Below are 12,311 nucleotides of genomic sequence, written 5' to 3'. Positions count from 1 at the left end.
TACAATGCAATTCAACCTTTCGATTCCAACACCAGTCTGAAGTAACAAAGAACCATTTCCGGTCACAAGCAACAGAAGAAAGAAAATGTACCATACACGTGAATACCATCCTCGACGGCCAAGTAATGAATAAAAAAAATTATAGTTCCCCAGAAATCTATGATGGTAAAGAGGGGAGAGGGTAAGTATCAATGTACCTAAATGAATAGACTAGCAATATGAAATTTCAAAAACCATCTAGTCTGCCAATTTCTGCAAGCGGTGAATGGTGCTTCTTGCAACCCTGTTACCAGGATCAAACTTCAGAGCAGTCCTAAGATCTTCTGCCCCAAGTCTGTACTTTTCCATACTTTCGTACAAGAGCGCACGCTGTACCAGAACAGATACATTTGCTTCATCTTTATCAAGAACCTGCACAGGATTGAACATATCTATGAACTCTTTTCTACACAGAAAAAAAGGAGATGGAACACTTCATTTCATTAGAATTTAAACCAATGAAGAGCCTTGACGGGCAGAAAGAGCAATTGTAAAAAATAAATTTGTAAGCCCTGTCGAGCAGAAACATACATCTATGTACAGTGATGCACTCAAAATAGCTAGAGAAGAGGAAAAATGCTATTTTGGTTTGAAAACCCTACATGCATCTACGAAACAGATGAACATGGGTGAGGGGTGGGGGTGCCACCCACAAGGCTAAAGCAGCAACATCGGACTTTTAGCTGGTCTCTAAGCAGGGATACAATGGAAACTTAATACGCTAATGATCCCTTTTCTTTTTATCTTACGAAAGGAATTCAAGTAATATCTACCCCCTAACCCCATCTCATGCCAAACTGGGATAAGGCTATCAGTATTGCACTAACATTCCTTTTACTATGACATTCCATCTAATTCACACGGCTAACAAATCGTGCAGCTATACAATACAATGTCAGGCTAATAGGATCAAAAAAATGATCCAACAATTAAATCCCATGCATTCACAATTTGGAAGATACAAACTGAATTATTGAATGCCAATGAAAATTTTAAAATACCTAAATAGATTTAAGGAAAGCAATAAAGTTACCTTTGTGCAGTCTGCCACAGCTTTCTTATACTCCCCTACTTCTTTGTAACATGAAGCCCTGCTTGACAAGACATCTGCAACGCCAGCATTATCAGCTGATTTCTCAAGAAGAATAACAGCCCAAGAAAGCCACTTAATAGCATCGGGATACTGCCCTTGCTTGTAATTATCCATTCCCTTATTCTTTGCTGTTGAGGCTGACACCCCAGCAGGAGGAGGTGGAAGACCCTCAAGCTCAGTTGTCGAACCACCGTCATCATGTCCTCCCCCAAACTCTGTCCCCCAACCATCAACTTCAGAGGATTGCTGCATTCCAACACCATTATTTACTGTTGCAGCACCTCCAGCCGAACCTGAAGATGGGGTAAACAACACGCTGAAGGGATCATTGCTAGCAGACTGAGCAGGGGTTGGCTTCACCGAAACCCCAAAATCCCCAAAGCCAGAATCCGAATCTGATCCCATAAAACTGCTATCTGGGAAGGCACTCGAGGCGAATGTAGTATTGGTGGTGCTTGGTTTCGGAGCATTCTGAAAATCTCCAAAAGCATCACCAACACTACTTTGATCACTAGTTTTACTCGCTGTGTTAATAGTAGCAGATGGTTTTGATGCGAGATCCACCAAAGAACCAAAAGGGTCTTTCTTAGAGCTCAATCCACCGCCACCAACACTAGCACTGCCCATATTTTGCAGCGAAGGACCTCCAAGATTCGCACTCTTATTACTATTAGCGTTAACACCACTATTAACCTTATTAGCATTGCTATTAAACCCACCAGAGAAACTCCCAAAATTCCCAGAAGCACCATAATTTGCACCACCAATTTTCCCCGAACTATTACTAGCAGCAGTGGTGGTTTTGGGCAACGAATCGGCCACGTTCCCCATGGAAAACGAGCTCTTATTCGAAGCCGGGGTTGCATTCTTCAAAGGAACATTGCTATTACTATTGATCTTACCACCCATGGCGGAACTGACCAAATCCCCAAACAAATTTGGGTTTTTATTGACGATGGCGATCGGGGTGGCGGAAACCGCCGGAGCCGCTGAAGTCCAGCTCTTTCCGAAGATATCCCCGACCATGGAAGTCGGGGCGTTGGTCAATCCGGGTCGGGCGCTCTGGGTCGGAGCCGGCTGGTGGGTCCAGGAGGTGGTTCTGCTGGCGGTGGGTTGTTGCCAGGTGGGTCGGGATTGGGCGGCGGTGGCGGAGGAGGTGAAAGAAGAGGTCTTGTTCTTCTGGTCGTTGAGCGATTTGGGTCGGCTGGATCCGAGACCCAGATCGAAGTCGAAGTTGGAATTCATGGTAATGGAATTGAAATTGTTTACTATTCTGGATCAAAAGAAACGAGATCTGATTGCGTACCTGAAAGAAGAGAGTTTTCTGAGATCTGCAGATTCCGGAGAGAGATGGCACGCAGTAGCTAGATTGTCATCAAATAACGGAGTGGGGATCGGAACTGCAAATAATATGGTTTTAATATATTTTGGTGCCAATTATTCAGCTTTCTAATTTTGGTGAGTTTTTAACTGCTGAAGCATGAAATGAGGACGCATATTGTTTTGTTTTACCATGGTGGTCGGTTTGAATCCAGGCTATGCTTTTAGCTACTAACTATTTTATACAACAAATTTTGAGTACGTAAATAAATATTTTTAAAATAACTGAATGCGCTTAAAATAAAAGTGTTTTTGAAACTTGAAGCAATAATTAAAATATCGTTATTGGTAAAATATCAATATTCAAATTTATGAAAATATCGACGGATATGTGAATATCGATATTGGTTGCCTTTCATGGAAATAATAGGAATTTATTCAAAAATGTGAAAATTTAAAATGAAACTTTAGGAATGTTATATGAAATCATAATACATGTACGAATAAAATAAATTAATGATTAAATAATGTGTAAAAAATAGATATGTGAGAAAGAAAGATAGATTCTCAGGCTCTCAGAAGAGGAAAGAGAGATATTTTTGTTTTTATTTTTTTATAATGACATGGCTCAAAGGTGGTGTTCATCTAATATAAATAGGATAACATTAAGGAAATCAAAGTTTTAAATCAAATTATGTAAACCAAATGATATGATTATTGATAATTGAATTATTAATTAAGCGTCAATTAATGTGTTTATTTCTTATTAATCCCATATCATTTATTTTGTACATTTAATTTTCCTAACATTAATGTATCACTATTTTCATTTGATAACTAATAGCAATCTGTTACAGGACCACTCATTAATAGACTCAAAAGTGAATTTAACTTTTTCGCAAGATTAGGCTTGCGTGCCTGCAACTGTTCTCTCTCTCAAGTTTCCCACTCCTGCTCTCTATCCCTCTCTTAGAGCAATCCCAGCGTTGGGTTTTGCTCGGGGGACAGGGGAGAAACAAGGGGCCCGAGGGCCAGGCGAGGAGGTCCAGCGTAGCCCAGCCCGATGGAAGGGGAAGGCCCGAGCTCCGGGCCTGTGGGGGATTGCCAGCCCTTGAGCCCGAGGTGGGCCTCGATCGTCATCGACTTTCATAGGCCTTCATCTTATATTTAATTGTTTTAAGGCCTAAGATCTTTTCGAGGCATTTGTATCGACGAATCTGAGTTTTTTTTTTTTTTTTTCGTCCAAAAAAGTACCGATGTCTCTTGACATATCAAAAATATTGAAACCGTCGTATAGAAATTGAGGAGATTCTTCGATATAGGGTGAAGTTTAGACTTCACACCACTTTCCATATTTTTTTTTACTCAAATTTTCGATACTTCAACGGAAATATTGAAGAAAATTTAAACGTTGAATTCAAAAATGTACTTAAGTGCTTTTGGAATCCAAAAGTGTTTTTAGTCACTTTAAAAACACTTCTAAACATGCTCTTAAATTAAAAATGTATACGTTTTCGTGTTTACATATTTGGACGTATTCAAATTGCCAGAAGAATGCGCTTTTATTCATTTAAGTTTGAGTTCCATTGAGGCTATAAGCAAAGGTGTCTTTTGTAGGACATGTTGCACCATTGCTAATGGTACTAAGCGCCATAATTAGTAAATTCACATATAACATGCGTATTACATACGTACATATTCTTTTTAAAACACCTTCATTTTTCATACGTGTTTTAGTGATTCGTTAAATTGTACTTTTTTTTTTTTTTATAACTTTAAGGGAAATATTTTGAAATGCCATATGAACTTGTATGCATTTTTCAATTTGTCATATAAACTAAAATTTTAAGCAATTTGCCATACAAACTTTTTGAAATCACTAATTTGTCATTTCTCCTTAACTCCATTAAGTTTTCCATCCAATATAAGTCATTTGCCTCGCACATGACTTGTGTTTAGGGTTATCTCGGTCATTTTAATACCTTACTTTCCTTTTATTAAGTTGTATTCGACAAAATTCTCAGGCAATGGAACAATTTTTTTGATATGATAGCAATGAAATGATCATGCAATGCACCCTCTTTTGAATATTCCAAATATTTAATGATACACAAGTGGGAGTTTGCATTTTAGCATGTCACGAAGATATAATTTCATACGAGCTTTATAAATGAGAACCATGTTGACGTTTTGTGCCATAATAAAAGTAAAAAAAAAAAAAGTGTTTGTACTGAAGAAAAGTAAAAAACTTGTGAAAAAAATGTTAAAATGACCTAAATAACCTCGAAACAAGTCATGTGTGAGGCACATGACTTATATTGGATGTAAATCGTTTAGGGTCATCTTGGTTATGGAGCCAAAAATAATCAAGAAGAATATGGAGACGATACGTGGATTTTTGGATGAAAAAGACAAAATTACCCTCGAGGCACACCGGAACTCCCACGTGCAAGCAGCAGACAATCACGACGCAATCAAGGTCAAAAGTGATCAAAATAGATATTTATTCAAAGCCTATTGCATCCATCCTCATCAAATCCTCCCCACAAGGTAACCCTCAATCATTCATTCAAATTAGGATCAATTACTTAAATTAATTGATTAATTTCCTAATTAATTAATTAATTTTTCTAATTAATTTCCTCATTGATTGCAAGATATTATTTTGACATATTATCTTGCAATTACACCAAAAAACCACCATAAGTGGCCGAACCCCTTTTCTCCACATAGGGGCTGGCGACACCCCTATAAATAGCTCACATTTCTGCCAAAAACCTAATTCCAACTCTCTTGCAAAATTCTCTAAATTCTCTAAACACTTTCCCCTCAAATTCTAACTTTGGCATCGGAGGTTCTTCGGCCAAGGCCCTCCCATTCATCGTGGGTGTGTGAGGCTTTTGGCCTTGACCTAAGGTGTTAATTGTTTTGCAGGTGCATTTTTGTCCAAGAAGAAAAAGGCGAAAATTTGCATCCACAAATTGGTGCTTTCATTGAGAGTTTGAGTTACACGCTCGTAGAAGACTCTCGCATTCAAGGTTTTTTGTTTTCTTGTTCATTTGTAGATTTTTCGTACGTTCTTATTTTTGGAATTTTTATTTATAAAAATTCTTTAATAAACCATAAAAGAAAAGTACAATGGCAAGAGATTCGGAAACCTCGAAGAACAGAAATTCCAACATTTAAGAATTATGACCACGATGATCCACAAGCTCAACATGACGATGAGTGGAGCGGCACCACCCCCACGGGGCATCATCGTAGCAACCACCACGGTGGCTAGCCTCAGCAAAGCCCATGGCACTAGGACCACAGCTTCACCCACGCCATTCAAGACCTCACGGGCCCAAGCCCAAGGCAAGCCGGCCTAAGCCGCCCAAGCCTAACACATTGCCGAGCCGAGCCCAAACCCATCATCCATGTGCGCCACACGTTCAGTAGCCCATTCTCCTGGCCTTTCAAGCAATTCCCACTAGTCCAAGACCGGTTCAACTGTCCCGATTTCAAATTTTTGGGCCTACGATTGAACCGAGGGCATTTTCCCCACATTTCTCCACATATTTGACATGTTCCAACTCAAATCTCGGGCCCGGAGTCTGTCACACTTCCACTACCCAATGAGACGTATTTCGTCCAAGCTCTTCCAACCCAAACGGTGAACCACACTTGTTTCGACAAGTAATAGAGTTGACAAGCGCCCTTGCATAGCAGACGACCTTGGTGAATTAGCTTTGCTCTTGCAGCGCACTGAGATCCAACGTGCCCTAGACGAGGTGTCCTGAAGTAGGACAAAGGCAGACGATGAACCTTTCCAGTAGCGTCCCTGTAAGAAACCATTTAACCAGCCACGAACCGAGTGTTCGAGCAGTGTACACTCCCGACTAGGCCCCTGAGATAGTGTATACTCCCGTCTTAGCGCGTGGAGGAGCGTGCACTATCGATTAGGCCTATGGACGAGTATAAATTCACGGTTGGGGCCATACACCGATAGTCAACATGAACAACCTTCCTGGCGAAGTGTTTATTCATGGTTAAGCCCGCAAGGAGCATTATTCACCTCACATCGGAGTAGGTAGCACAAAGGACAAAGAAAAGTAGTCACTCAATCCAGCTTAAGTTCAACTGGCAGTTTACAAATAATTCCCTCCCCTGCTAGGAATGAACCACATGCACCGTCGCCACGACATAGATGAGCTGAGTACATCGAAGAGCAGCCTAGATTAGTAGGTCAAGACCGGGGGTAGCCGAAGGCTCCACTACCCCCAACAAAGGCAAATTCAGGAAGAGGTAGAGAGGCTCTTAAATGAGCGATTATGTGATTTCCAATGCAATGAAGTCGTCGATGAAGCGCTACGATGAGACATGACCAATATGAGTAGGTCACCATTCAGGGACGAGATTGAGCAGGCGAAGTCTCTACGCAAATTCAACATGCCACATTTCACATTTTTCAAAGGAGATGGAGATTCAGATAGACACTTAAAGCACTACTGAAGCACAATGATCCTTTATCAGAACAACGATGCCTTTATGTACAAGATATTCGCTACCACTTTGCAAGACGAGGTGCAAGATTGGTTCCACACCTTGCCGCCACGGTCTATCCGGAATTTCGATGATCTTTCTTTAGTTTTCAACAAAGAATATTTGTCCTACCGCTTGATCAAAAAGAAGTCCGACCACTTGTTCAACGTGAAGAGGTTCAAAGCAGATAAGCGAAGATAGTCGGATACAACGACTTGATAGCTAGAGCAACCTTCCAAAAATGACTTCCAGTAGACCATCCGCTGTTCGAAAAATGATCATGAAAGAAGATCTAACTCTGGTAGACTCTTTCCCTCTGGTAGAGAAGCATGCACTTTGGGACGAGGCTCGCCGATGCACATTTAAGGGCTTGAAAAAGTACCTGACATCACCTCTCTACTATAAAAAACGGAAGCAGTGGATAACCTATTCACATGTTTGACGGTATCTGAAGCAGCAATAAACTCTACCCTTATACGAGAAGAGATGGGGGCTCGACTACCTGCATTCCACAGTTCAAAAGCTCTCATCAATGCGGAAACCAACTACTAGAAATTCAAAAGCTAACTTTGGCGACAGTTGTTACAACCCAAAGACTCAAGTAATACCTTCAAACACACGCAGTCATCCTCATGACGCACTATTCTGCTCAATCCAGACGTGCGACGATAAATGTGCAGACATTGGTGGATGTAAAATTTTATGACGAATGCAACAACTCAGCCCAAAAGGCGCGCCAAGGGCAGATGAACATTAGAAGGACACACTTGGAAGCAAGTTTTGTCCTCGTGGCCCCAAAAGATTCTACATATGAGCAACATGTACCAACAGTTGAGCACCACTTCTTGCTGCACGTCACATGGCCCTAGCCGACCAATGCTCCATAATTCAACTCTAGAATGGCCCAATACCGGTAATTGAGCATCTCTTGCTATGTGTAACATAGCCCCAGCTCTACGGCTCCCTACCGCGCCTTCACGCTTAGCTTAGGCAACGCAACAGAGCGGCCCAACTATGCCCCGAAGGCAGCCGAGCACACCTTAGCTGTGCTTGCTTCACCCGATGAAGACTTCTGGCATTTGCATGTCGACGGTGCACCTAACTACAAAGGTTCGGGAGCAGGCGTGGTCCTTGTCACCCTAGACGGTTTAATGCTTGAGCAGGGGATCATTCTAGGCTTCAAAGCATCCACCAACGAAGTGGAATATGAGGCCCTACTAGGAGGCCTTCAAAAGACAAAAAACTTGGCGATGAAAAAGCTCGTAATTCATTCCGATTCCTAGCTAATCACCAGCCAGACTACTGGAGAGTACATGACAAAACATCTAAGGATGGCGTAATACCTAGAGAAGGTACGCAAGCAACTTGAGGCATTTCAGATTTACACTCTCACTCAAGTTTCGTGGGCAGACAATGCCCACGTAGGCGCACTAGTCGGCCTAGGCTCTACCCTCGACCACCAACTCAAACGTTCTATTTCGGTGAAGTATCTAGACAAGCCAAACATAGAGGTAGAGCTGGCAGCCGAAGTGTCATAGGTTAGTAGAACTCCCAACTAGCAAAGTTATATTATAGACTACCTGGTCAATGACATACTTTCCACGAAAATGTTGGAGTTTAAAAAGCTCCAAATAAAGGCAGCATGCTACTACATGTGGAACGTCATCCTCGTCTGAAGATCCTACACTGGACCACATCTCTGTTGCCTAGCGCCTCCCGACTACCTAAAGGTCCTAAGCTCAATCCACGAAGGTGTTTGTGAAAATCACTCTAAAGGCCGATCCTTAGCACATAAGGCTTTCAGTAGCTGCAACGCTCCTAGCAGCGGCATCATGCGGCGCTTCACCCCGGTTGCTCCAGCTTGGGCATCAACCTCTCCGACTACTTCACCAGTGGGGGTCTCAAAAGTAAAGGCAAACAAGTCTTCTGGAGAAATAGAGAAAGTTTCGAAGTCTTTCCCAACATTCTCACCTTTCATCCATTTCCTTATTCAGACTTTCGTTGATCTTCAGTGCATCTTGGAATTCCAACCCTTGGGGTTTAAGCCTATCGACGATCATCTTAAAATGGATCACTTGATTATAAGCAGCAATCAACTCTTCATCATTTGCATAAGAAGTATAATGAAACTCAGAAATGGAAAACTTAAGATCTTGAATCTGAGGTGTGCAATATCCAATCTTTTTCTCTGCACTTTCATACTTAACTTGCCTAGTTTTCAAGTCAATGATCTCTTGGCGAGTGATCTCAAGCTACAGAGAAGTGAGGGCAGATGTATGAGACCCTTTCAAAGTAATGAGCTCAAACTTCAACCTCTTGATCTTTTCAACCGAGGAATAAGCTTTGGCAACTAGTCTTTGCCACCTTATTGGTAGTCTTGGTATCCCATTGGTTAAGAAGCATAGACTCAGCTGCCAGAATCGTTGTTTTCTGCATCATAGTAAGCAGAGAAGTCCTCTTAGATTCGGTCGCATGATTTACAAAGGAACTTAGGCAGACAACCTTTTTAACGTCATTAACAAGCTTAACACACACGTCCATATCTTCAAGCAGATCTGGTTTCAAGAGGGCACAAATCTTAGCAGCCTCCCCAGAAACAGGCTTGGTGGATTTCTCACAACTACCCACACAAACAGTTTCTTATTTCTCAGCAGGCGAATCAGTCTTAACAGCAAGGGGAGTGGGCCTTGACGCCACTTTAGCAGCATAGTCTACCTTATTGCTCTTCATAATAGCAAGCCTCTCCAAAGGTGAGCCAGACTTAACTCTCAATGGATGTCTTGGTACAGACTTTGGCACTGGGGGCATGACAGGACCTCTACGCTGAGCAATCCTATTAGCAATTGGACCAGCCATTCTCAACATAACAGGTGCCACAAGTTCAGACCTGACAGCCTCGTTTTTCTTCCCATTGGAAGAAGTCATGTCAATCACAGGCCACTCAGCAGCAGGCGGACCCTTACGAGTAGCGAATGAAGTCTTCAATTTTTTCTTAACCAGCATTTCTTGAACAGATAGGGAATATCTCTTTTTTTCGCCTTCATTCATAGTAGGCTCCACGACACCTATCAGACGAGCCAATGCATCCACCTTGATCCTCTTTATCTTCTCTCTTGATAGCAGTTTACCTTTCTCCTGGTGACGATGACTAAATAGCCAACACTATTCACAGCACTCAGCAGGGGAGCTCAACCCATACTGGTTTTTCCCTCATTTTTTTCTCTCGGACCAGCAAACAAGAGGCTTGCATGCCCAACATTCCAGCAGCCCATGAGGCCCGCGACCTCTTCATTTCTGTCAATTGCCGGCCTGGCTTGTGTCAGGTCCAAGAGCCCAAAGGACATGAGCCATGCGGCTCGCCTAACATTGCGCCTCAGTCGCACAGCTGCCCTTGGCTCAAGCCAAGTCGAGCAGCCTATGTAGTGGTTCTTGCACAACACCTCATCGGCCCATGTCGAGCTGACTCCTGGCCCTTGACGGCTACCCCACGACAGCACTATCCAAGAAGAAGACAAGGAAAAATTATTTTTTCTTACCTCGGTGCGGCGCATAGAAGACGAAGAAAGCAATGAAAAACGGTCATTTGCACAGACAAGTTTAGAAGATTGCTACGGGAAGGGGAACGAATATCCTCTAGTTTTCTCTTTCTTGTAGGGTAGAATAAATTGCTCTCTAAAGTTGATTTAATCATCTACTTAAGGAAGACTTAAATAGATTTTAGAAGTGATTTATTTCCTTTTCCTAGAAGGATCTAATTTCCAATTAAAGAAGGAATATACATCAAAATAGGAAACAATCCTACGTTTTCTAAAGCAAGAAGATCTTTACACCTGCTGCCCTTTTCTGCGAGCAACCCAACATGTGTGGGGGCATTTGTGGAGCCAAAAATAATCAAGAAGAATATGGAGACGATACGTGGATTTTTGAGTAAAAAAGACAAAATTACCCTCGAGGCACATTGGAACTCCCACGCGCAAACAACAGACAATCACAACGCAATCAAGGTCAAAAGTGATCAAAATAGGTATTTATTCAAAACCTATTTCATCCATCCTCATCAAATCCTCAACACAAGGTAACCCTCAATCATTCATTCAAATTAGGATCAATTACCTGAATTAATTGATTAATTTCCTAATTGATTGTAAGATATTATTTTGACATAATATCCTGGAATTACACCCAAAAACCACCATAAGTGGTCGGACCCTTTTTCTCCACATAGGGGCCGGCCACACCCCTATAAATAGCTCTCATTTGTCCCAAAAACCTAATTCCAACTCTCTTGCAAAATTCTCCAAATTCTCTAAACATTTTTCCCTCAAATTCTAACTTTGACATCAGAGGTTCTTCGGCCAAAGCCCTCTCCCCCCCCCCTCAAACAATTCATCATGGGTGCGTGAGGCTCATGGCCTTGACCTAAGGTGTTAATTGTTTTGCAGGTGCATTTTCGTCCAAGAAGAAGAAGGCGGAAATTTGCATCCACATCTGTCATTTTAATACCTTACTTCCCTTTTATTAAGTTGTATTCGACAAAAAACTGTAGGGTTTCTCAGGCAATGGAACAATTTTTTTGATATGACAACAATGAAATGATCATGCAATACACTCTCTTCTGGATATTCCAAATATTTAATGATACACAAGTGGAAGTTTGCATTTTAGCATGTCACGAAGATATAATTTCATACGAGCTCTATAAATGAGAAACAGGTTGACGTTTTGTGCCATAATAAAAGTAAAAAAATGTAAGTGTTTGTACTAAAGAAAAGTAAAAAACTTGTGAAAAGATGTTAAAATGACCTAAATAACCCCAAACACAATTGGATGGAAAATTTAATAAAAGTAAAAAAATGTAAGTGTTTGTACTAAAGAAAAGTAAAAAACTTGTGAAAAGATGTTAAAATGACCTAAATAACCCCAAACACAATTGGATGGAAAATTTAACGGAGTTAGGGTGAGATAACAAATTGATGATTTTGTAAAGTTAGTATGACAAATTGCTTAAAATTTTAATTTATATGACAATTTTTTTTTTGTCAAAATTAGATGTTAGATTAACCACCGATGGGGTTTGAACCTATGTCGATGTGCAAAGGCTTAACACTTTTCTACCACTGTGGTAAATGACCACTTGCATAGTTTATATGACAAATTGAAAAATATGAACAAGTTCATGTGACATTTCAAAATTTTTCCAAACTTTAAAATACTAGGCACGTACATGTGTATTTCTTAACAACGTGACTACTGAAATCGATGAAAATGTAAAACACAATTAACATAGTGAAAAAAATACTTAATATTGTTTATAAACTTTGGGGGGCCAGCCCAA

General features: G+C 41.1%; 1 protein-coding gene across 1 annotated transcript; it reads right to left on the bottom strand.

Moving 5' to 3' along the window:
- LOC137737479 (uncharacterized) lies at nucleotides 1–2,665 on the bottom strand. The gene is made up of 2 exons (XM_068476971.2): nucleotides 1,073–2,665; nucleotides 1–411 (listed from the first exon to the last, which is right to left on the bottom strand). The coding sequence occupies exons 1-2, from the start codon at nucleotides 2,375–2,377 to the stop codon at nucleotides 238–240; spliced, it is 1,479 nt and encodes a 492-aa protein (XP_068333072.2). The 5' UTR covers nucleotides 2,378–2,665; the 3' UTR covers nucleotides 1–237.
- Nucleotides 2,666–12,311: the final 9,646 nt, after the last annotated feature.

This window comes from Pyrus communis, chromosome 13 (genome assembly GCF_041283825.1).
Source record: "Pyrus communis isolate YQ-2024b chromosome 13, ASM4128382v1, whole genome shotgun sequence".
NCBI classification, from domain to species: Eukaryota; Viridiplantae; Streptophyta; class Magnoliopsida; order Rosales; family Rosaceae; genus Pyrus; species Pyrus communis.
Note: the sequence above shows the minus strand (reverse complement) of the source record. Positions and strands in the feature narration are given on the sequence as shown.

What these genes read in the sequence shown, in the direction of transcription:
- LOC137737479 (XM_068476971.2), bottom strand. Translation starts at nt 2,377, where the DNA reads ATGAATTCCAACTTCGACTTCGATCTGGGTCTCGGATCCAGCCGACCC. An exon ending in CTGTGGCAGACTGCACAAAG is followed by an intron (nt 412 to 1,072) that starts GTAACTTTATTG and finishes AATCCTGTGCAG; the next exon opens with GTTCTTGATAAAGATGAAGC.